This window comes from Thalassophryne amazonica, chromosome 12, assembly GCF_902500255.1.
Source record: "Thalassophryne amazonica chromosome 12, fThaAma1.1, whole genome shotgun sequence".
Lineage (NCBI taxonomy): Eukaryota > Metazoa > Chordata > Actinopteri > Batrachoidiformes > Batrachoididae > Thalassophryne > Thalassophryne amazonica.
Genome location: NC_047114.1, coordinates 58,092,101 through 58,118,396, shown reverse-complemented (window position 1 = coordinate 58,118,396; position 26,296 = coordinate 58,092,101). Strand labels below are relative to the sequence as shown.

Below are 26,296 nucleotides of genomic sequence, written 5' to 3'. Positions count from 1 at the left end.
GTGGACATGCACCTAAGATGAAAATTTTAGACCCCTCCATGATTTCTAAGTGGGAGGACTTGCAAAACCGCAGGGTGTTCAAATACTTATTTTCCTCACTGTAGGTGCGTTCACTAAGCGCATGTAGTGAATGAAAACAACAGGCTGATCTGGTGGCTAAAGATGGAGGAAGTGTTGCAGGAACAAGGCACTTGACTGCATCACCTCAGGGAGCTTTGGCGGCTGCTCCCACAAATTGTCTGTTTGTGTTGACGTATTAGATGCAGATCAATTCCCTCACCACAAAACCTCTCAACTGAGTCCGGCATATAAATAGCAATGCATAAGGATCCATCACACCTGCCTCTTAAAAGGTAATAACCTAGAACTCACCCATGATTAATTTAAGGACTGAACAAAATCACTTTTATGCCCTGCATCTTACTTTGCCCTCAGATTATCTACCATGAAAATAGCAAAGTGGAGTTGAAAACTCCACAAAAACAAATATACTAGCACTGAACGCTTTAAACCATGCACTATACATTATCAAGACAGGCCCTATGTGTACAAATAACTGACCAGTATATTAGCAAAAACCCTAAAGGCCCTACAGTGCTAGCCTCTGACTGTGCTGAAGTCCCAGTGAAGATGATGTTTCAACAAACACTGAATGGCAGACTTCTGACAGTAATTAAAAAACAGCTTGGATCAACATCTGGATCCAGATGAACATCAAAATAATAGCTATTTTGTGATCCAAGATCTACCTCGTCAACAAGTTTCATGAAAACTCTTCAATAACGTTAGTAGCGTTTTTGTCTACATGCAGACAAACTGAAAAAAGAAAGAAAGAAAAAACTGTCATGGGCAGAGGTAGTAACTATGAAGATGGTTTTGTATTGCAAACAGGGCATTATTTGCTGCAGACTAATTTAGGCTTCATGTTTTCTGGTCTTTATGTTGTGTTTACTGCTTTTCTGAAGCAGCTGCAGAAAGTTTAAGTTTTATAAGAGGGAGCTGTTCTGCCATCTTGTGGCACTTATGTGTTATTCTATGATAATGTTTAGCTGGAACACTTCAAAGCAGTTTTAAGGATTGTTTCAAGTGCTTTATCTGATTATGAGAAGGGCTGCCTCCTCACTAATGTCTATGACAGTAAGTGAGTGAGGCTGAAATTACTTTTCCAGATGGTGTGGACAAAACCTGTTTCTATAATTGTACAGTCAGTCTAACTGGTATTTCAAATACAGATATACAAACACATCTAAAGAAGTGGACAACAGGTCAACAGCATTAAAGTTAAACTCTTAACCACAGGCTAAAAAGCTGTAATAAATGGGGTGGGCCTTCAGCACCAGAAAGGCCTTCTTTTCTGGCCTAGATTTTGTCAGAATGAGAAAATATATTTTCATAATTTGATATTTTCATTCATTTAACATATTTTACTGAAACCTTAACAATCATTTATTATTTATTGACATTTATTCTTTCATTGCTGACCTCCCTGAGCTATGCTGCTTCCAGATCAGCTCATATAGATGAGATCAGATTTCCATTTCTTGTTCTAGGGAAAAAAATGTTCTCTGAGACCTTCAGATTCAATTGAATCCCTCTGTCCCAAATGGGCATGATGTTGTGGGTTATTTTCTTTCACCAATCAGATTTCTTGTTTACTGTTGACACTCCTAGCTAGTGCTAGTGGGCTTGCAGCTACGGCAAGACTGTGGACTGATCAGAAAGCCAGTTAGCTCAGCCATAATATAGTCTTTAAAAGATATACAGACACTTAGCTTTTAAAAATTTACCATATTTCCTTGATTAAATGCCTGGCCTTGAATAGAGGCTGCCTCATTTAATGGCCGGATCAAAACTTTGAAAAAAATAAACACCTGCCATTTTTTTTTCTTTCCCTTATTCTGGACCAATCTGTCTCTCCATGAACTGTCGGTCATTTGAGCATCTTTGTTGTTTTTAGACTCCGTGTTTAAAGTTCATGTTTCAAGGTCATATTGCAGACTTTTCTGCCAAGCGTTCCTCTATTTGATCCACGACTGAAATGTAAACAGTGTGCGCACTGCAAAAACTTTTAAAATATGACAGGAAAGAGTCAGTGAAACTGGAAAAGTAACCAGTAGTGGTCCTTGCGGTCTCTGTTATGTTACTTGTAGTTTCAATTTTTGAGCGGTGCACATCAGACTATAGAGAGAGGCTCAGAGAGGGTACACAGCAACGCAGAGGGCTCTGATCTGAAGAGGTTGTCTTTCGTTCGCCACACCCAGGGATATGTGTGAAACGTAACACATTACAGTGCATGCAGCAAGCAGCATTTTGTTAATAATCGCCGGCCTTGAATAAATGTTTTCCTCATTTAAGCAATGGGCCTGGGCACGGTTTGAAAAATTAACACTCGAGCTTTTAATCAAGAAAATACGGTAAGGCATAAAAAGAATTTTCCTTTAAAAAAAACAAAAACAAAAAATAACAAAACAGATGACCTTGAACTACTTACAGCAGCAACAATAGTCTATTGCAGCGACATCATAGATCACGTGGGGGCTCCCCCAGACTTCTGCAAGGGATGCTGGGAAGCACACAGTGACAGCCAATCAGAGTAGAGAGGCACAGTGACATCTGCTGGCTGGTCTCTCTCTAGCTGTTAATCCAACATGTAGGAAAGCAGTCTGAAAAGGCTACATTTCGTTGTAAATTGAACATATTTCTCATATACTACGTAAAAGCTAGCAAGAAATCAACACTTCCAAAAACACTCTACATGTAACCAGATAGCAAGTGTACACGCATCATCCAAGATCAAAGGTCCAGTCCAGTCTTTTCAGAAGCTCATGGATGTGCGCAATAACTTCTGCAGATGGCGCTAAATAAAAATAATCATTATGGAATTCCCCCAATAAATACAATCTCTTTATTAAAAAGAGCTGTAATTTTGAAACAAGTTTTAAAAATAAACCTACATTATAATGCTCAGATTTCAGTAGACACAATTTGACATTTTAGTGAAATTTGAGTTGGTATAGCTTTAAGTTCAAATTCCAGTTAATTTAAACTTTAGATTTTATGTTTTTGCTTGTTCATTTGTGATCAATTTGTACTGGACTGGACATGCCAGAACATGTCCCGTGAGGCTTCATCACGGCGTTGCTTTGCGCCATGCGGCACCGCCGCGACGCGCGGAATTCCTCCACACGTCTGTCTCAATGTGCCGAAAAAGTGCTTATGTCCACGTCTTTTCACAATTCCTGTGCTAGTCAGACGACGTCCTGGATAAAACACAGCGTCCAGTTTGGAAATGAACGGCACATTCCACTGTTACAGGAGTTTTTGTCATGGAAAGAGGAGCGGAGGCTTCGCGCGTCGCGGCGGTGCCGCATCGCGCACAGCAACGCCGTGATGAAGCCTCACGGGACATGTTCTGGCATGTCCAGGCACATCCACAATTTCTTGGATAATCACTCGATGGAAAAACCACCGACAGCTGTCTGAACGCCATCTCAAAGCCGTCCTGTGAGACCAAAACGGAGGTGTTCCTTTGTCTCGCTCCATCAGCAAATCGGTCGTGACGCGCGAAGCCTCCGCTCGGCTTTCCATGACAAAATCTCTTGTTAAAAGTGAAATCTGCCGTAAAATGGTTGATGTCCAGCTCTTGCGATAACCAGAGAAATGGCACACGACGGTCTCGGCTCCACAGAGCCATCCGTTTAGAAATGATCCGGTGGTTTGTGGCTCTCGATGGTGGCACGGAGCGCGGCGCGCCGAGCATCCTTAAAGCCGTCCTTAAAGCTGTAGTAACAGTCCTTATTCTCTGTGAAGCCCGTAAAATTTTCACCGAAAGCCAGATAAATTTTTCAAACGGTTTCCAGCTGCCAGTCTCTAACAGTTTCTGAAAAAATTCTGATGGAAAAAAAAAGCCCAAATCATTCCGCCATTTCCTGACAATGAAAATCCGCCGAGGGGGTGGACCACTCCTCACTCAAAGCCTGCTCACAGGCGAATGACGCAACCGACAGGCGTGGAAAAACTCATGCATGCACACAAGGGTTCAAGCTTGTCTGACGCAATCACACGTGATTCAAATCCATATGGTTTTTGAAAAAAATAATAAGGTTGGATACTTTTCGAATAGACCTCGTACAGTTAAGGTCTTCATGCCTCCTTTTGTTTTAATGGTGCCACTCTGTATACTAAGCCTTTATGTTGTGTGTTGGGGGGGTTTGGCTGGACAAGGTTGGGTTGTTTTGTGTTTATTTTCCTTCCCAGGTGATTTGGGGCTGTTCTCTGAGGAAAATGTGATGCAGAAGAGTCTCTCTCCTGTTACGATGATTAGCTGCACCTGTTGCATTCTCGTGCGGCTCTCTATCAGGACAATCCACGACACCTGTGATGTTCACGTGCAGATCTGAGGACTTCCAGCTGGTACCAATGTAGTGATGAAGAACTACATTTAAACCAGCAGTGAGTTGGATAAGATTGCCGGAGAATACGACCTTGTGACGACCGTGTGGGGACGCTGAGGGCTATTTCAGAGTCTGACATCACGCCTGTGAAGGAGGACGAGGGTGAGAGGCAAACGTTGTCAGCACACGACAGAGGTGAATATTCTGAAAGGTTTATCCGTGAATGTAAATTGGCGTTTATACGCAGCTATAAGTAATTATTGGTGGAAATTGTTTGCCGTGCTCCTCACGGCAGTGGCGTGTGGATTGATGATCCTCCACTAGCTGTGAGCAGCAGCCTCTTTGAACTAAGTTTTGAAACCAGACCTAAACGTGTAGCTGATAAGTTTGCCTCTAAACAATATTTCGTAGTAATAAGTGTTGAATAATCTCATCTCTGTTCCTCCTTCGCAGAGTACAGTCTGGGAAAGTCACCTGGGGGGGGGGGGGGGTGGGGGGGGGGGGTTGTCGGCGGAACTCCTGAGTCCTGAACGTTCAAACTCCGACTGTTGAGACGCTGAGAGAGCGCGCCACCTTTTCACCTCACCAGAACTATAATTATTTAGTATTTCATGTATAGCACAAAGGGAGAAAAATAAATGTGTTTTCTTTTTGGAACTGCTTCTGATTATTTCATGCTGGGTTCAGTCAGATACTGGACCGCTCCTCAATCCGCGTCTTATCCATAACACTTTATACATTTATAGTTGAAGAGGAACTCTTTCTTCTGCTTTCAACAGGACAGAGCTCCTCATCAAGAAAAATTGTTACATTGCTGCTGTTATTGCTATGTTGGTCAACCAAGCTCACTAGCCTTTTTGTACAGATGCTCCAAAACACAACAGACGATTACCTTTTAATCACCTGGAAAGCATGAATATAAAACTGCAAGAGATCAAATCTCAGTCCAAAAAAAGCCAACTCTTGTTTTTCATGTATTTATTTATTAATTTTGTGTAACAAAAGTTTGCAAAAAGTCATTGTCATATATTAAGTGACTGTGTAGTGATGTGTCACCAAGTGTGTATATCTTCTGCCTGCAGAGTGCATCAATGTGTCACAGTGTGTGTGCGTGTGTTATTTATGCATTTTGAGTTGCTGTATCTGGTCCACTCTATTACGGTGCAGCTGGAAGGCAGGAGTGACCCAGCGGCCGCACGAACACTGATCACCACACCAGCTGAATGAGCCCAGCTTCGAGCTACACTTCGGACAAAGCAGCTATATACGTGTATGGGTGCACACACAAAACAAACAAACAAAGAGAGAAGGGAACACAATAAGTGCACAAATAATGAAGTCTGTGCATTTTACATATGAATGGGGTAAACTCCATAGTAACAGTGTAGACAACTAATTTTGATATGATCAAAACATCTCATGATCGGGGAATACAGTCAGTTACTGACAAAAAAAATATAAATGTTTGCATTTAACTGAAAAAAAGAGAAAAACCTTTAAACCTGTAGTTCCCAAGAAGGAACTACAGGGAGGAAGCCGGAACACCGGGAGACACCCCACACAAACACAGGGAGAACATGCAAACTCCACACAGAAAGGCCACATGGGACTGATTCATTGGAATCAATCCCATGAGGCTTTCCTGCTGTGAGGGAACAGTGCTAATCACTAAGCCACTGTGCTGCCCCAGTGGAAAGCGTTATATAAATAAATTATTATTATTATGTAATGAACATGCATTCACTTTGTTTGCAGTCTTTTCCATCCGCGTTTTAGTCTGAACGTGTGTGTATTGGTATCAACTTGTTTTCTCTGATGGTTCCTTTAACAGCAGACTTCAGCATACTCATGTTTGGTTTACTTTGCATTTCCATTGGGATCATCCTTCAATCAATTTTACACACCGGATTATTCATTTTGAGAGTCCTGGTATTTGATCTCCAGTTACATGTGAGCTGCTATGAAACTTTACTCCTACATGTAACAACATTTATACACTAACAGCATGCAAATGATATAGAGATTATTTTTTTTAATCCAGGGACAAATCTGATGTACTAAATATATTGAAGCTCTATTTTAACATATTGTGGGTTTGGTGTGAATTTCCACTCATGCATAAAAGCATAACAAAGTATGATTTTAGCATCAGTTGATTATTTTCCTTGGAAAAGAAGGGAACAGAAAGATTCTATACGTATCTGCTGCTGAAGAGGAGCCAAGAGCACAAAGAATTTAATTAAACAGAAAATAAACTTTACCATGATTCCTGAACACGTATTTCAGTTTGTCAGACTGTTTCCACAGTTCAAAGTATGAACCATGAAGAAGAAGAAAAAGAAAAAAAAAGCATGATGGCCAAAAAAAAAAATGGATAGTTGACACCAGTCAAAAAAAAACAAAAAAACAAAAACAGAATGATGTCTAAAAACTGTCAGTTAAGTAAATTGGAAGAATAAATTGTTAAAATTGTGAATGATTGTTTTGTGAGATTTTTATTTGTGTGACATCAAGTATATACTGTTTTATCAGAAAAAGATATTCAATCCAGCTGAAAGTTAAACAATTAGCATATTTCCATTTCTGTTAGAATAGTTATGTGCATTAAAATAAAGTATTAACTGTGTGAGGGTTTGTTTTTACCTGACCATCCATCACTCCAAGCAGTGCTTGTTCCATCCACTGGACGGGTTCAATGAAGTATGATGTGCACTGGACATCTCCTGAAAGCATCAAAGTCATCCCGCTGCTCATGAAACCAGTTCCAGTGTTCAAAAGAAGTACAATTATGGAAATGCTTTGAAAAACGGCATAGCTACTTTACAAAGGGTTGCGTTTGTATATATACACTCAACAAAAATATAAACGCAACACTTTTGGTTTTGCTCCCATTTTTTATGAGATGAACTCAAAGATCTAAAACTTTTTCCACATACACAATATCACCATTTCCCTCAAATATTGTTCACAAACCAGTCTAAATCTGTGATAGTGAGCACTTCTCCTTTGCTGAGATAATCCATCCCACCTCACAGGTGTGCCATATCAAGATGCTGATTAGACACCATGATTAGTGCACAGGCGCCTTAGACTGCCCACAATAAAAGGCCACTCTGAAAGGTGCAGTTTTGTTTTATTGGGGGGGGATACCAGTCAGTATCTGGTGTGACCACCATTTGCCTCATGCAGTGCAACACATCTCCTTCGCATAGAGTTGATCAGGTTGTCAATTGTGGCCTGTGGAATGTTGGTTCACTCCTCTTCAATGGCTGTGCGAAGTTGCTGGATATTGGCAGGAACTGGGACACGCTGTCGTATACGCCGGTCCAGAGCATCCCAAACATGCTCAATGGGTGACATGTCCGGTGAGTATGCCGGCCATGCAAGAACTGGGACATTTTCAGCTTCCAAGAACTGTGTACAGATCCTTGCAACATGGGCCCGTGCATTATCCTGCTGCAACATGAGGTGATGTTTTTGGATGTATGGCACAACAATGGGCCTCAGGATCTCGTCACGGTATCTCTGTGCATTCAAAATGCCATCAATAAAATGCACCTGTGTTCTTCGTCCATAACAGACGCCTGCCCATACCATAACCCCACCGCCACCATGGGCCACTCGATCCACAACATTGACATCAGAAAACCGCTCACCCACACGACGCCACACACGCTGTCTGCCATCTGCCCTGGTCAGTGTGAACCGGGATTCATCCGTGAAGAGAACACCTCTCCAACGTGCCAAACGCCAGCGAATGTGAGCATTTGCCACTCAAGTCGGTTACGACGACGAACTGGAGTCAGGTCAAGACCCCGATGAGGATGACGAGCATGCAGCATGAGCATGAGCTTCCCTGAGACGGTTTCTGACAGTTTGTGCAGAAATTCTTTGGTTATGCAAACCGATTGTTTCAGCAGCTGTCCGAGTGGCTGGTCTCAGACGATTTTGGAGGCGAACATGCTGGATGTGGAGGTCCTGGGCTGGTGTGGTTACACGTGGTCTGCGGTTGTGAGGCTGGTTGGATGTACTGCCAAATTCTCTGAAAGGCCTTTGGAGATGGCTTATGGTAGAGAAATGAACATTCAATACACGAGCAACGGCTCTGGTTGACATTCCTGCTGTCAGCATGCCAATTGCACGCTCCCTCAAATCTTGCGACATCTGTGGCATTGTGCTGTGTGATAAAACTGCACCTTTTAGAGCGGCCTTTTATTGTGGGCAGTCTAAGGCACACCTGTGCACTAATCATGGTGTCTAATCAGCATCTTGATATGGCACACCTGTGAGGTGGGATGGATTATCTCAGCAAAGGAGAAGTGCTCACTATCACAGATTTACTGGTTTGTGAACAATATTTGAGGGAAATGGTGATATTGTGTATGTGGAAAAAGTTTTAGATCTTTGAGTTCATCGCATACAAAATGGGAGCAAAACCACAAGTGTTGCATTTATATTTTTGTTGAGTATTCATTGGATTTTTTTTAAAAATACTTTATTTAAAAATAAAATTAAAAATACTTTTTAAAAAAAGTATCAGACCTTTTTTTTTTTTTTTTTTGCAAAAACCTGATGGATTTGAATCACGTGTGCTTGCATGAGCCAATCTTGAACCGTCGTGCGCATGCATGAATTTTTTCACGCCTATCGTTGGCGTCATTTGCTGGCAAGCAGCCTTTGTGTGAGGACCTGTGTAGTGCTCTCGACGGATTTTCATTGCAAGGAAAATGCCGGAAAGACTGGAGCAGCGCTACGGCATCAAATTTTGCCAGAAACTGGGCGACAGCCAGGTGGAAACCATTCACAAGATTCAGACGGCTTTCGGTGACGATACTATGGGCATCACACAGATTAAGGAGCGGTACAACCGGTTTAAAGACATCCGCACAATGGTGGAGAGCGAGCCACGCTCCGGTCAGCCATCAACATGCTGAAATGACCAGGTCATTGCCAAAGTGAATGCTGTGGTGATGCGGGACCGTCGTGTGACTGTCCAAGAAATTGCGGAAGAGGTGGACATCAGCACTTTTTCAGCACATTCCACCGTGACAGAAGATTCGGCCATGAAAAGAGTGGCGGCGAAATTCATGCCGAAGCTGCTAACGGCAGAGCAAAAGCACCTCCATGTTGAAGTCTCACAGGACATGCTGGACTCCGAAAAATGATGCCCACCTCTTCCACAATTTCTCAGATAGTCACACGACTGAAAAGCCACCAAAAGCCGCCTGAATCTTCCGAATGGTTTCCACCTGGCTGTCGCCCAGTTTCTGGCAAAATTTCATGCAGTAGCGCTGCTCCAGTCATTCCGCCATTTTCCTTGCAATGAAAATCCGCCGAGAGCACTACACACGACCTCACACAAAGGCTCCTTGCCAGCAACTGACGCAATCGACAGGCGTGGAAAACGTTCACACATGCGCACTGAGGTTCAAGGCTGACTCATCCAAGCACACGTGATTCAAATCCATCAGGTTTTTGCAAAAAAAAAAAAAAGAAAAGGCAGGATACTTTTCTAACAGACCTCATATATGTATTTTTGTCCTAAAATCTGCATTCATGTGCAAATTCTTTTTTCATGAAGTATGAATGGAATGTGAAAATATATATATTGTCCTTTGTTACATATTGTTCGTTTTTGCGTAATGGTATGCCTTAACTGATGAATGCAGCAGTAGTTTATAGTTGTATCACTGTCTATTTACCAGAGAGGTTGCTGGACTTCTTGTGCCTGAAAGCTGAAGCTCCATCTCCTACTGTATGACTCAGAATACTGGAACCGCGGAAAAGAGTGCGTCTGCAGAGAAAAGAAGAAAAAAACCTCCTCAGTCTAGTACTAATATTCACTCTGTACAGACTTAAAAGGTGATGCAGTGGCGTATCACTAATTGTGTTAGGTTTGTTATGTTGAAAATTCTTAGTAAATACTGTTATCGACATAAGTCAATAACATAAAAGAAAATCAAAACCATACAACTGCTGCAGCTTAATGTATACATGTGTAGTTAATATGAGAAACCTCATTTTAGGTTTATTTTACCAGTATTAGGATAAAGTGCAATTAGATTTTGACTAGATATTAGACAAATTGGTAAGATTTTGCATTTCTGTAGTTCATACTGGGTGGTGTGGTGCATTGCACAGGGTCTGTGTAGTCTGTAGCACTGTAGTTTTAGTGTAGCGTAGTCTGCTTGTCTTTCTTGCTTCCAGCTGCAGCCGCCACCTAGCCCTAGCGAAAAGAAGGGCCGAGTGCGTAAGCCCCTTCCTGATGGCTTTACATGACTCCAGGTCAAGACCCTCAACAGTGCCTCCCCGTGGCACACCATGGTAACTGGGTACCTTGCGGCCCCAGGCTAAACTGTGTGGGAACTCGGAGCAGGATGGAGCCCCAGAGGCATAGTGTGCATGACCCACAAGTGTGTGGACACGCTCTGACACTTACCAATCCAACCACCTGCTGCCTTGCAGGTTGTGCCTCTATAGGCAAAGGCTAAGGGAGTAAACCCCTACAAAAAAACTGGAGTGGAGCCCCCGAGGTGGTTTGGTGTTGAACTCCATCATCCTTCCGACAGCTCCTGCAGTCCAGTCGTGGTTGAGACGTTATGTCCTGCATCCCTCTTGACTACAGCGGCTTGGATCGAGAGAGGGGCCGTGGTGCTTGGGAAACCCATGGCCTCCATATATATTTTGCCCAAGATTCAGTGTCCTCTTTCTCACAACTCTCCTCCTCTTGCTCTTCCAAAGTCCTGGGGTGATAGGTGAGTGGCGACGGTGGCAGGTGTAAGATGGCATTGGAGCTGCTAGTCACAGACCTGCACTCAGGTGGCCAGGGCAGGATGGTCGTCCTCTACTCATCTGGGGCAAGGGTAGGGTTCGGCAGCCACTCTGGCGACGGAGCAGCCCTATTCAGGGAGAGCACTGCTCCCCCCCTCAAGGAGAAGGGTCTAGAAAAGGTGACCTAAAGAAAGCTTGCCTCACCCCCATCCTGTCAGCACACCGCAGTTGACTGGACATCTACAAACGCGGTCGAAATACAATGCACACAACATCACGGGATGCAAAATCTACCCGCAACAACCGCTATTTATGTGTTGGAGCATGGAACATCAGGACTCTCATGGACAACAAGAAAACCAGCAGACCAGAGCGTCGTACAGCACTAGTAGGACAAGAACTGCAGTGATACAACATCGATATCGCTGCTCATTGAAATGCGCCTGACAGACACTGGAGAAATCACAGAGGTTGGAGCTGGATATACCCTTTTCTGGTCAGGAAGGACTCTGGAGTAACGGAGAGAAGCAGGAGTCGGCTTTGCAATTCGTACCTCATTTGTGAAGAACCTTGAGTCTCTCCCAAAAGGTATCAGTGATCGTCTAATGGTTATGAGATTGCCCCTCATAGGTAAGAAACACCTGACACTTATCAGTGTGTATGCCTCGACCATGTCGTACAAAAGAGCAGAAAGAGTTGTTCTACACCCTGTTCCAACTACCAGAAATTCACAAGACCACCTGGATGCACCCTTGTTCTAGACACTGGCACCTGATTGACTATGTAATCACTAAGTGCTATGACATCCAGGATGTACGCATTACAAGGGTAATGAGGGGAGCAGATTGTTGGACTGACCACGTGCTGCTGAGGAGCAGGCTCTCCTTTCCATCGCCAACAAGCACAGACGTCAGAAAGCCGACATCAAGTCGAAGCTGGATGTCCAGAGACTCACTGACTTTGAAACCAAGAAAAACCTTGTGTCCAAACTAGCAGATCAGCTGGAGAAACTGCCAGCTGAAGAAGATGTAGCGGTATCTTGGGCCAACTTCAGGAACACAGTCTATGACTCTGCCAAACTGACACTCGGGCACTTGAAGAGGAAACACCAGGACTGGTTTGACAGCAACAACACAGAGATTACCAGCCTGCTGAAACAGAAGCAAGAAGCCTACAACATGTGGCTGAGCGATAAGGGATCTACAGCTAAGCATGATCGTTTCAAGCATCTTAGAAGCAAAGTTCAGTCTGAGCTGCATAAGATGAAGGATAAATGATGGGAGGCCAAGGCTGCAGAGCTCCAAGGGAATGCAGATGAACATAATTCCAAGAAATTCTTTGCTGGTTTGAAGACAGTGTATGGACCATCCTCCAATGCCATGGCACCTATTTGTGCAGCTGATGGCACTCTGCTTACTGAGAAAAGTGACATTTTAAAGCGGTGGTGTGACCACTTCAGTCAGCTGCTGAACAGGCCATCCCAGATAGATCAACGAGCAATTCTTGATATGCCCCAGCGCCCCAGTTCTGTCATCACTTGAAGATGCCCCGGCTCTGGAGGAGACCAGGAAAGCAATCAAGCAGCTCCAGATCGGCAAAGCACCAGGCCCGGATGGGATCCCCCCTGAGATTTTCAAGGACGGTGGAGTGCCCATGGCCATCAAGCTCACTGAGCTGATGCAGCAGTTTTGGTTGGCAGGATCAGTGCCGCAGGACTTCAAGGATGCAAACATCATACACCTGTATAAGAACAAAGGTGGCAGAGCATCATGTGACAACCATAGAGACATTTCGCTACTGAGTATTGCAGGGAAGATCATGGCCTGTGTCATCCTGAACCGCATCACACTCCACCTGCTGGACGATGTTGTGTCCGAGAGCCAGTGTGACTTCAGGAGCAATAGGGGAACAATCGACATGATCTTTGCACTTCGCCAATTGCAGGAGAAGTGCCAGGAACAGAACCAAAACCTTTACATCCTGTTCGTTGACCTGACGAAAGCTTTTGATACAGTCAGTCGTCACGGTCTGTGGTCCATACTGTCCAAGCCTGGATGTCCACCGAAGTTCATCAGTATCATCAGATCTTTCCATGATGGCATGACGGCCCATGTGGTGGAAAATGGCTCTGTGTCCGACACCTTCCCAGTGTCCAATGGTGTGAAGCAAGGATGCGTCTTGGCACCAACCTTGTTCAGCCTCATGTTTGCTACTATGCTGTTCTCTGCACTCTCCAAAACCAATGCAGGAATCACTGTTCACTACAGATGTGATGGCCGACTATTTGACCTGAGACGGTTGAAGGCCAAAACCAAGGCCCTTGTGCGTGACTTTCTGTTCACAGATGACTGTGCTCTTGCCGCACTCAGTGAGCCAGAGCTGCAAGAGCTTTCTAGCTGCCTGGCTACTGCAGCCAGAACCTTTGAACTGACAATCAGCCTACGAAAAACGGAAGTGATGCTTCAGCCCGCACCTGGCCTTTCTCCCCCAAAGCCCAGCATCAAGATAGAGGGCACAACATTGAACAGTGTTGATTCTTTCACTTAAAGCTAAACCGATAAACCACCCAAATATTTATCAGAAGCTACAGCTAACCGATAACTTTCAGTATTGCTTCCAATACACTTGCAACTACTAACAAGCTCATTTTGAGTTTTAACACGATTGCTTCTGGTAGCATCAAAGGCGACCACAGACCCAACCAACGAGTCAGCACTTCTATCTTTGAGCGCCCTGCCCACTGCTAGAAGCTCCTGTTTACTACATAACTTGCAGCAGTAAAGCAGTTGAGAAGAGCAGCAAAGCTCAACTCTCTACTCAATAGCAGTGTCACTGTGAGGCAGAGGTCTTGGAAAATAAAGCAGTGCTGACTTATGGTTTTGATTTATAAATAAAATTAATACCGATAACTCCATTAATGTCAATTCTGTCATTTGTACAAAGTTAAAATATAACATGTATCTTTTAATTAAAAAAAAAATTCTGAAGTTTTGTAACAAACACAGACAGATGCCAAAGGGATTATGGGTAAATGAGCCTCCGCTAACACTGATTGGTTGACTCATTCATTCTATGTAAAAACCAACACGTTAATGTGAGGTGTGTGTGTTGGTGTTTACATATGAATGTGCTTTTGTAAAATATGCCTTTTTTATTTGTAAAAAAAAAATGAAAAGAAAAAAGCCATTTGCAAAAAGCCAAAAATTCAAGTTGTGATTTGACAACTGTCTGATATAACCAGGGTCAAAATAAATAGAACACTGCCATCTACTGGCGTCCAGATGCTCATACTGCCATGAACACTACTGGCCAGTAGATGGCAATAGAGATCGTGAAAACTTGCCAAAACAAAATTTCAGATAATCCGTGTCTGTTACATTTAAGATGCATGGAATTTAATAAACGCAAACTGAATTTCAGACATCTTATATATATTACCTTGGAACAAAGACGACAGACAGTGTTTGACATAAGCAGGACTCTAAAAAGCAAACAGGAATCGATTGCAATGATTCCAATTAGAAATAATGGAGAAGCAACCTGGGCTTCTTCTGGCATTTTTACATAAAAAAACCACAATAATAACATCTATAAACCCAGAGAATATATTAGGTAGTGAGTGCCAGTCTGCAACTCACTTTCAAATATGAGAGTGATCGGGGCATGTTTGACTAAGATATAATGTTAAATATTTAAATGGTGACAAAATCTGTAATCCGGTGTCATCGACCTAATGGCCCCCCTAAAAATCGATCCGCCCTACCTTCACTGTAAATGCGTCATTTCTGACGGTCAGCATCATCATTTCTAAGCATCAGCTGCGATCCACCAATTATCACGTTGTTTCTGCTTAAAACTGTACTCCAGTCATCATTTAGCTCAGCAACAGATATCTGAATCATTACAACAATCATTTCCACATAAAGTCAGTATTATTTCATAATAAAAGATGGCAGACCGATCAGAGTGCTACAGTAGCGTGGCAGACGTCTGACGTGCTGCTGCGCCTATGTCATTTTTGTGAGTCACTAGTGAAATGAGGCGAATGTCACATTGTTTCTGCTTAAAACTGACTTTAGAATCATTTAAGAGGTCTTAATTTGTCATCTGATGGTTAATAATCACGGTATTGATACGGTACGATCATATTCCGTTTGAATGCTTTGGGTGTAGAGTCAGTCTTAGATGTGCTCCTTTGGTTCCAAATGATGCAGTGAAGGCAGGGCGGACCATTTTTTAGGGGGGACCATTCAGTCGGTGACACTGGATCAGATCCAGATCAAACACTGTCAGTTGATAAAGGATACCATCCTACACAACCCCCTCAAATATGAAAGAAATTCATTCTTTATTGACAGAGTTCTGAATTTTTGAAAATTCATTCGATGTGAAAGGATAGGGATTTTTCCCATTTTCCAAGATTTTTCCTGACTTTGACCTCTGACCTTGAAAATGTCAGTTCTTGCCTATCAGGATATGAATCCTCTGTAAAAAGTTCATAATGATATATGAAAAATTGTGGGTTCCACGCTGTTCACAAACAGACAAACAAATGGTTGAAAACATAATTATCTCACACTGTAGACGTCAGACCAGATTTCTTTTCCTTCATGCACATCTTCATATAATGTATGAGGTTTCACTGAAATAGAAAAAGTTTTAGGATGACTTGTGCTCCCAATATTCATGGTCAGACTGACAGTGATTCCTACAGACCCCCTACAGATGCTTGACACAGACCTCAAAGTTGTTTGCTAACAAAGGTCAGGGTCACATGTGCGACTGGATGTCTGGGGGATCTCTTTTTTTTTGTTTTGAGTAAAGAAACAAGAATAATATAATGATTCATAAAAATATGTCTGTTTTAAAGACAACAGTGCCTGTTTAGAAACACTGTTCTTAAAGTTCAAATTCAGCTGCATTCACCTGCATTTCCTGCATCTGTAGGACACTTCAAGGGAGCTGGAGTGAGCGGGGTCAACAGCAAAAACCTCCCGGGGAATGCGCTGCAGTTCTGCTCTCGCATGCCAACCCAAGCGATATGTAAAAACACAGTGCAAGAGTGATGGCTGTTTAGCAAAAATGTTCCTAAGTAATACATCTTCTCAAAGATGGTAGTGATTTGTGTGTGTGATTACCAGGGTATGTCTCAGTGAGCTTGGTCAGTCTGTACTGTTTGTACAGAGGACTAGACATGTCCACTTCACACTGCATGCTCTCATAGAGATGAAGCTGCTCTTCAAAACCTCTGTTGATCCTACACACGCACGTGTACAATTACCTGCCAGTCTGTCCTTTATTCAATAATTATAGTATTCATCCACACAGCACAGGCTCACTGTCTCACTCAGTACTGTATATGAGTACATTCGAGGACACTTTTAATGTCTGACATGGGATCTACACGGTCATGTTGTGGCTCCATTACAGGCCTACAACAAATGCCCAAATGTACACAGTAGAGTAGAGGAAGGAGGTGTTCCATGATAGGGACCAGTAAACCAGTACAAAATTTACACTTTGAAATTTGTAAAAACCTTCAAACCACTTTAAGGAAATCTGTTAAGACGCAGCCAATCCCAAACAGAAAATACAAAATACATCATCTTGCAGTTTTCCTTTGGTGATATCTCTAAGCACAAATCACAATGAAAGTCAAAAATCATGACCTCTTACTGGCCATTGTCTTTTGATTTGCATATTAGGGGGGGTGTTAGGACGGCACAAATTAATTTGCATGATAGTGCCATGATTCGGCCTAGCCTGCCTATGGCAAACAGTTTCAGGGTTTTCCCTGTAATAGTGCAACCTCCACCAGGCAGAAAAAATATTTTTAATAATGCTCGCGAAAACAGTGCTAGCACACACACACAAAAAAATATCCATTCATTAAGAAATTGTTAATCATTTCAGTGCCTCTGCAGCCCTCACATCAGCATTGCAGTGCTGTATGGATGTTCCAAAGACAACTGTTTTACACTGAATATGTTGTGTGAGCACCTCCTGACAGCTGAGTTGGTGAACTACTGGGCCTTACAAACGTATATGTACTTACATCTGCAGTATTTCTGCTGTGTATTTACTACAGCCAACTCAGTCTTTCCACATCATTTGTCTTTCATAATAGATTTCCCCCCACACACCATCTATTGTGCAGTAACTATTTTTTTTTAGAAGTTATTTTACAGGGCACTAATGGGCTTGTATTTTTATTTGTTTTCCTTAAACGATACATACAGCTGATCTTACTGGTGGTCATCTGACAGAATCACCATGAAAGTACACGTTATGCTGAATGTGTTATATAAAGTTTGCCATCTGATCCAACAGCTTTTTTGTTTTAGAATTATCTTTATAATCTGCATCCTGTGGATCAGAGCTCTTTGTGAGTTTTGTTGAGAAGAGTTTGGAAAATTGAAAACCAGAAAATTGAGTTCTGGTTATAACTGGATAGCAGTCATGTGACTTTTCCCATTACTGAAATGTTTTTTTTTTTTTTTATTGTATTTTTATTTTTCATGTCTGTGACTATAAGATGGGGAGCAGCACTGTGTCTTGGTGGTTAGCACTGTTGCTTCGCAGCTTGAAGGTGGTGGCATCACTTCTCACCTGGACCTTTCTGTGCGGTGTTTGCGTACTCTCCCCGTGTTCACATGGGTTCCCACCAGGTGCCCACTTCCAAAGACATACAGTTTAGGTGAGGTGATGACTCTAAGAGTCAGGATACAAATGTGTTTGTCTGCTATATGTGGCCCTGCGATGGACTGGCAACATGTCCACAGTGTAGTCTCCAGCTCTCCCGGGACCTTTAATTGGAATAAGTGGGTACAGAAAATTAATGACTAAGATTTTAACAAAAGACAAGTCTTCACTTTTGGTAAGTGAAACTTCATCTCAGGAAAAGGGCTGCAAGTATAAAATGGTCACTGATCAACTCAAGACACTCATGACAGCCAATCAGGATGAACTGCTGGTGTACAAACGCGGTGAAACATGCAGTGCAGAAACAAGAAACACAAATACTCTGCTTACTGTACATCACATTTGACACTTTTCAGTCTGTGGTACGCCTCAGTGAAGTCCAGCTGGTATCTCTTCATTAGATAAGCAGTTACAACAGTAGCACTACGACTCCGCCCGGCCTGGCTGAAACACGCAAACAAACACACCTTTAGTGGCTTCTCTATATTAAATTTTCTAAAGTGATGCAGTTTAAAGTCACAGTGAAAACTAATGTCTAGAACATGACATAAATTAATTAAAAATATAAAAGACAAACATAACAATGGCATGCATAAATATAACAACTAAATCATCACTTTTACAGTTTTCTTTTGAAAAATCAGGGGATGGATACATGAACATATTCAAGTCACTTGAATATATTTTGGACTTCATTTACGTCAGTCATTAAGAAATACAAACACGATGGAAGTGCATAGAAAATCTGTCTGGAGTAGGTGGTTCACAAAAAAACTGAGGAGAGTAGTAACAGAAGCCACAAGGACACCAATGACAAATTTTGACTGTTGTATCATCAGTAATACAGCTTCATGGGGGAGTGGAACAGAGAAAGATTTGCTTAAGAAGAAAACCTGAAATTTCAGCTACAGTTTGCAAGAAGAAATGAGAGGCTCAAGCTTAGACATGACCTGTTTTCTAACCACAAATGGTCAAAAAACTGGAAAAATGGCACTCTTATAAGAAAAACAATTAGCAATGTGTTACCCAGACATGTTTACTTATTGTTTGTTCTGTACAAAATTTGTATAAAGCTTAATAAAATATAAGTGACAAAAAAAGACATGACCTGTTTTCTTGTATGAAAATGTTCAGTGCCACGCCACTGTAAAGTAACTCCTCATGTAAACTTTCTTTAGGGATAACAGTCATAATAAACTTAAAACAAATTTGCAATAGCACTTTTTAATTCAACTTTGATGTCATGACTCAATAATAGACTAGAAGCTGAACAAGGGGAAATAATGAAGAATACAACAAATGACCAAGATGCCTTTTAGTGTCAATGAATAAAATTCAACAAACTTTAAATTGCAGCTTCACCTTGTCTAGCATAAAACCTCATACAATAATTTAAGACAAAGGAACAAAATACACCTTCAACTATATACACAGAGAATACAGTAGGCAGAGAAATGCAGCAGGGGATATCAAAAAGTGCTGTATGCATGGCACCTCTATAGATAAAGTGCTGTGTGCCAGGAGTTGCAGTCCCTGTAAATAAATAGAACAGGCCAGGTATACTGAATGCATGATTACAGTCCCTGAAGAAGTGTGTGTGTGTCTGTAACCTAGGGTAACCTATTGACCTCTGAACCTTACCAGTGAACAAGTACAGCCCCGTCTCCATCAACAGCTTCCCGAATAAACAGATAGCAGTCATCCATGTGACTTAGGAGGTCAGATGTTACTTCATCCAATACATTTACCCATTTCCTGCAGAATGTCCCATCAGCAGGAAGCAGAGAGGTGGGGTCTACTGAGTCCACAGACAGGATATGAGTGACAGCTGCCTGGACCAGTGCTTGGCTGTCATTGAGGTCAGCTGCAGTCCCAATGTAAAGACATGGATCTATAAGGAGCATGACTGGAGGGAGAGAAAAAGACAAGTGTTTTCTTCATAGACAGCAAGTAACCAAGACCACTCCAAAGGTGCTGGCTGATTAGAGTAACCGTGCACAGTACAACTTTTGTCTGTTACTCTGCCAATTATACAGTGGTAAATGGGAAAAACTAAACCTTAGATTTGGCCTGTTTCTTCCTTCTTTCTATGCTCCACTCACCACGAAGCTGTGGCTGGTGATGCAAGAAGAAAATGTAGAACCATTCCCAGTTTCTCCGATCACATCCAGAAGGTTCACCATCTTTCGCATTTTGAGAAACCAACATTTCTCAACAATTCACCCAGTGAGTCATAACTCCACACATTTTAAAGAAAGGTTGGTGTCTCAGAATACAAAAGATTGAGAACCACACCTTATTTTTTTTCTGGGTCAGGCTTTAAAACTTCTCAATCATCCCTTGTATTTGCCACAGTCATTTGTTACATGCCATCAACATAGATTTGCCTAGGTTCTGTAGATCTCAACAATGAAAGGAAACGCACTGCATGGCCTTAGGAACAGTACCGGAACTATCCTTCTGTAAAGGTACCAGTTCTGTCATTCACATCAGTGCAGTGCCTGAAGGAATCCATCAACTATTCACAGACATCTTTCTATTCCATTGGTTGAACTCACAGAGATATAAATGTCCCTACCAAAATAGGTGAATTTCTCAGCATCTTTGATAATCTGCCCTACTCAGGAAAAATAAATAAATAAATAAATAAACACCTAAGCCATTGGACGCCAAGATCCTTCAAATCCCAGTCCATATAAATGCTGAAGAGTGCAGCGGACAAAATCTTAGAACTCAGAATTCACCTGAAGTCAGGGAGACAACTCAGAATTCACCTGAAGTCAGGGAGACTTTCTCTGCTGCAAGCAGTCATGATGTTCAGCAACTTATTAAGCATCCAACAAATGATCAGGAACTATGAAGAAACTACATCAGCCAAACTACACATGTTGCAAAAAATGATAGATACTACAAACAATGAAAAAAAAAAAAAGTCACAAGATACGTGTACTGTTTTTATCATTATTTCTTTATCTGTGGAGGACCTCCAGAAGACTTCGGTAAAGTTAGAAAGATATTCACAGATTCGAAGTTCATGGCTCAATAGATCTGAAAAGAAACGTTGTAGAAAGACAAACACCACTGGTTTCAAACCTCAGGAAGGTAGGCAACGAGCTACAACCTTATTTTTATCCATATGAGTCGTCCTCTGAGTTGAAAAAAATAACACTGATCTGAACGGGCAGCTGGCAGAGAAACGAAGCTTAGGGACCGTCTACAAAGTGCACACATGAAAAAAAAAGACACCAGAAAGTTATTGAATAAATCATTGTAATAAGGAGTGATGTCACCAAATTCACTGCACACATCAGTGGGGTCCTGCTGATTATACTACAGAGCTCAGTTTGGGGAAAAAGTAATTTTTAAAAATTTTGGAGAATTTTTAATTGTTTTTATTTTCAATAGCATCAAAGTCATAAGGTGTAGTGACACAAAATTTACTGCACACAACAGTGGTGTCCTGCTGATTATACTACAACACTCACTTCTGGAAAAAGTCATTCTCAAAAATTTTGGAGAATTTTTTATTGTTTAAATTTTCAATAGCATCAAAGTCATAAGGTGTAGTGACACAAAATTTACTGCACACAACAGCGGTGTCCTGCTGATTATACTACAACACTCACTTTTGGAAAAAGTCATTTTCAAAAATTTTGGAGAATTTTTGATTGCTTAAATTTTCAATAGCATCAAAGTCATAAGGTGTAGTGACACAAAATTTACTGCACACAACAGTGGTGTCCTGCTGATTATACTACAACACTCACTTTTGGAAAAAGTCATTTTCAAAAATTTTGAAGAATTTTTGATTGTTTACATTTTCAATAGCATCAAAGTCATAAGGTGTGGTGTCGCCAAATTCACTGCACACAACAGTGGTGTCCTGCTGATTATACTACAACACTCACTTTTGGAAAAAGTCATTCTCAAAAATTTTGGAGAATTTTTTATTGATTAAATTTTCAATAGCATCAAAGTCACAAGGTGTGGTGTCACCAAATTCACTGCACACAATAATGGTATCTTCCTGATTATACTACAATACTCACTTTTGGAAAAAGTCATTCTCAAAAATTTTGGAGAATTTTTGATTGTTTAAATTTTCAATAGCGTCAAAGTCATAAGGTGTAGTGACACAAAATTCACTGCACAACAGTGGTGTCCTGCTGATTATACTACAACACTCACTTTTGGAAAAAGTCATTCTCAAAAATTTTGGAGAGTGTTGTAGTATAATCAACAGGACACCACTGTTGTGTGCAGTGAATCTGGTGACACCACACCTTATGACTTTGATGCTATAGAAAATTTAAACAAAAATAGAATTCTCCAAAATTTTTGAATGACTTTTTCCAAAAGTGAGTGTTGTAGTATAATCAGCAGGACACCACTGTTGTGTGCAGTAAATTTTGTGTCACTACACCTTATGACTTTGATGCTATTGAAAATTTAAGCAATAAAAAATTCTCCAAAATTTTGGAGAATGACTTTTTCCAAAAGTGAGTGTTGTAGTACAACTCCTGGCAAAAATTATGGAATCACCGGCCTCAGAGGATGTTCATTCAGTTGTTTAATTTTGTAGAAAAAAAGCAGATCACAGACATGACACAAAACTAGTCATTTCAAATGGCAACTTTCTGGCTTTAAGAAACACTATAAGAAATCAAGAAAAAGAGATTGTGGCAGTCAGTAACGGTTATTTTTTTAGACCAAGCAGAGGAAAAAAATATGGAATCACTCAATTCTGAGGAAAAAATTATGGAATCACCCTGTAAATTTTCATCCCCCAAATTAACACCTGCATCAAATCAGATCTGCTCATTGACATTGACCCTATGTGTCTTTTTGCAAGGAATGTTTTTGCAGTTTTTGCTCTATGGCAAGATGCATTATCATCTTGAAAAATGATTTCATCATCCCCAAACATCCTTTCAATTGTCCAAAATATCAACATAAACATTGCATTTATTGATGATGTAATGACAGCCATCTCCCCAGTGCCTTTACCTGACATGCAGCCCCATATCATCAATGACTGTGGAAATGTACATGTTCTCTTCAGGCAGTCATCTTTATAAATCTCATTGGAAAGGCACCAAACAAAAGTTCCAGCATCATCACCTTGCCCAATGCAGATTCGAGATTCATCACTGAATATGACTTTCATCCAGTCATCCACAGTCCACGATTGCTTTTCCTTAGCCCATTGTAACCTTGTTTTGTTCTGTTTAGGTGTTAATGATGCCTTTCGTTTAGCTTTTCTGTATGTAAATCCCATTTCCTTTAGGCAGTTTCTTACAGTTTGGTCACAGACGTTAACTCCAGTTTCCTCCCATTCGTTCCTCATTTGTTTTGTTGTACATTTTTCGATTTTTGAGACATATTGCTTTAAGTTTTCTGTCTTGACGCTTTGATGTCTTCCTTGGTCTACCAGTATGTTTGCCTTTAACAACCTTCCCATGTTGTTTGTATTTGGTCCAGAGTTTAGACACAGCTGACTGTGAACAACCAACATCTTTTGCAACATTGCGTGATGATTTACCCTCTTTTAAGAGTTTGATAATCCTCTCTTTTGTTTCAATTGACATCTCTCGTGTTGGAGCCATGATTCATGTCAGTCCACTTGGTGCAACAGCTCTCCAAGGTGTGTTCACTCCTTTTTAGATGCAGACTAATGAGCAGATCTGATATGATGCAGGTGTTAGTTTTGGGGATGAAAATTTACAGGGTGATTCCATAATTCTTTCCTCAGAATTGAGTGATTCCATTTTTTTTTTTCCTCTGCTTGGTCTAAAAAAGTAACCATTACTGACTGCCACAATCTTTTTTTTTCTTGATTTCTTATAGTGTTTCTTAAAGCCAGAAAGTTGCCATTTGAAATGACTTTAGTTTTGTGTCATGTCTGTGATCTGCTTTTTTTCTACGAAATTAAACAACTGAATGAACCTCCTCCGAGGCCGGTGATTCCATAATTTTTGCCAGGGGTTGTATAATCAGCAGGACACCACTGTTGTGTGCAATGAATTTTGTGTCACTACGCCTTATGACTTTGATGCTATTGAAAATTTAAACAATTAAAAATTCTCCAAAATTTTTAAAAATTACTTTTTCCCCAAACTGAGCTCTGTAGTATAATCAGCAGGACCCCACTGATGTGTGCAGTGAATTTGGTGACATCACTCCTTATTACAATGATTTATTCAATAACTTTCTGGTGTTTTTTTCCCATGTATGCACTTTGTAGACGGTCCCTAAGCTTCCGTTTCTCTGCCGGAGGCCCGTTCAGATCAGCGTTATTTTTTTCAACTCAGAGGACGACTCATATGGATAAAAAATAAGGTTGTAGCTCGTTGTCTACCTTCCTGAGGTTAGAAACCAGTGGTGTTTGTCTTTCTACAACGTTTCTTTTCAGATCTATTGAGCCGTGAACTTCGAATCTGTGAATATCTTTCTAACTTTACAGAAGTCTCCAGAAGATGGCAGTCCACAAAAACTTGACCCGTAATTCCCCGAAGAAGAAGAATTTTTACAAACGTGTTTTCACAATCATCTCCGACAAAACTTAACAAATAATTGTTTGTGTAAAGCTCTATGAGTTTATACAGTATAAGTACAGACATGAGAGCGAGGCCAACTATCATTTGAGGACTTTTAAAACTGCCAGAGAACAGTCTCAAATTGACGCTTTTCCAATATGTTTAGACTATGTCTGTAATGCTGACAGTCGAGCATAATAACTCACCTTGCTAGTGAGTTCAATAAACGTTTTAGTCCTGAAACTGAAAGTTGTCTTTTTCTGTTGCTGTCCTTTGTGGTGGTGTGGTGTTTTCAAACCTCGGGATTCGAATCATCAATGCTTCGAAGCATGTACCGACGCGATTAGGTCACGTGGGTTTTACCTTGATGCTTGGGCGTTTTTTTTCTTTTGTCTTCTTTGATTAAATTACTTTTCATTCTTCACTTCGATAAAATGCCGTGTCATTGCGCTCTGCTATTTCGAGCCAGAACCTTCGCTAAAATTGAACGGGATACATCCCGCTGGTCTTCAATCAGTTTTATACCGACACTTATGCCATATTTCTCCCAGAATTAAGTGCAATCAGATTCATTCGTTTGTTGGTAGGAAAATGTGTTTGTCTTTATGTTGTTATTCATGGTAAATACGGTTTAAATGTTTCTTTTCTTTTATTATTCTTATCTTGGAAATGTTAATAACGCTTAAGTCCATTTTTTGTGTGCATTTGACAAAATGTTGATTCTTTAAATCCAATCTTGAACAAAATGTTTTCTTGAATAAAAAATGTTTTGATAATCTTGCCCTCAGTTATCTCATATAAACTATCCATGTCTTACACATCAACATATTACTCACTTGATTCAGACACACAAATGTTTGATGAATTGCAAAAGCTTTGCCTACCTCATTTATGATATTGTTAAAAGACTGCATGACATAAAATTAAAACAACAATAACAAAGTGTTTATTCATACATGACCTATGTAGCTTGCAGAATATTTGGACTACATAAAAATGTAGACATTCCTCCATGCTGAAGCACCTGCTTGCTGGATTGTTCCCATAAAAAAAATGTGCCAAACGGCCAAAATGTCATAGCTCCTCCTTTGATTTTTCCTAGAAGTAACTACTCATTTGACAAAGTCATTCAGTGGTACCCCAGAAGAAATCGAGTACCACTATCAAAGACATCCAGTTCCTGTTATGTCAATCATACAATTAGGCAATAAGCACCGGGATCCTAAAGACATGGACCTTCTTTGTCCTACATAGTTTCTGTCCAGCGTTCTCATGACTCCATAAGCTCTTCGCAGGTGTCTCCTGATCTCAAAGGCCGAGGACCCAGACATATGAATGTCACTGCCGACATAAGCGAGTCTCTGCACATTCACTGCATACAAATACACTTGATGGCCAAGTCCAGGGACTCATTGAACAACTGGATCTTCATCTTGATCCAGGAGAACCACAAATATTCCAGTGAAAAGGAAAAATAGACTAATGCTGTATTTCTTCTTGTTTTGGTTGCTCCTGTTAGGGGTCGCCACAGCAGATCAATGGTTTTCATCTCACCCTGTTCTCTGCATCTTCCTCTGTCATACCAACCACCTGCATGTCCTCCCTCACCACATCAATAAACCTCCTCTTTGGCCTCCCTCTTCTCTTCCTGCCTGGTGGCTCCATCCTCAGCATCCTTCTCCCTATATAACCTGGGTCCCTCCTCTGCACATCCAAACCATCTCAATCTCACCTCTCTGACTTTGTCTCCAAACCACCCCACCTAAGCGATCCCTCTGATATGGTCATTCCTAATCTTGTCCATCTTCATTATTCCCAAAGAGAATCACAACATCTTTAGCTCCTGTCTTTTTGTTAGTGCCACCGTCTCAAAGCCGTATAACATAGTTGGTC

The 26,296-nt window shown here is 41.2% G+C and overlaps 1 protein-coding gene across 4 annotated transcripts in view; it reads right to left on the bottom strand.

Moving 5' to 3' along the window:
• The window catches only part of dusp12 (dual specificity phosphatase 12), a 35,072-nt gene extending 10,319 nt beyond the window's left edge, over positions 1-24,753 (bottom strand). The window contains exons 1-8 of one of the 4 annotated variants that reach the window (XM_034183655.1): positions 24,610-24,742; positions 19,509-19,773; positions 18,198-18,311; positions 16,304-16,422; positions 16,092-16,179; positions 10,097-10,188; positions 7,038-7,117; positions 5,495-5,654 (exon numbers count right to left, since the gene is read on the bottom strand). In XM_034183655.1, the coding sequence (XP_034039546.1) occupies positions 5,511-5,654; positions 7,038-7,117; positions 10,097-10,188; positions 16,092-16,179; positions 16,304-16,422; positions 18,198-18,311; positions 19,509-19,771 (900 nt within the window). In that variant the 5' untranslated portion in view covers positions 19,772-19,773; positions 24,610-24,742 and the 3' untranslated portion in view covers positions 5,495-5,510. Of the gene's footprint in view, positions 1-5,366; positions 5,655-7,037; positions 7,118-10,096; positions 10,189-16,091; positions 16,180-16,303; positions 16,423-18,197; positions 18,312-19,508; positions 19,774-24,609 lie in introns of those variants that run through there. The other 3 variants (XM_034183656.1, XM_034183654.1, XM_034183657.1) reach the window with 3 other exon arrangements.
• Between the last annotated feature and the right edge of the window lie 1,543 nt (positions 24,754-26,296).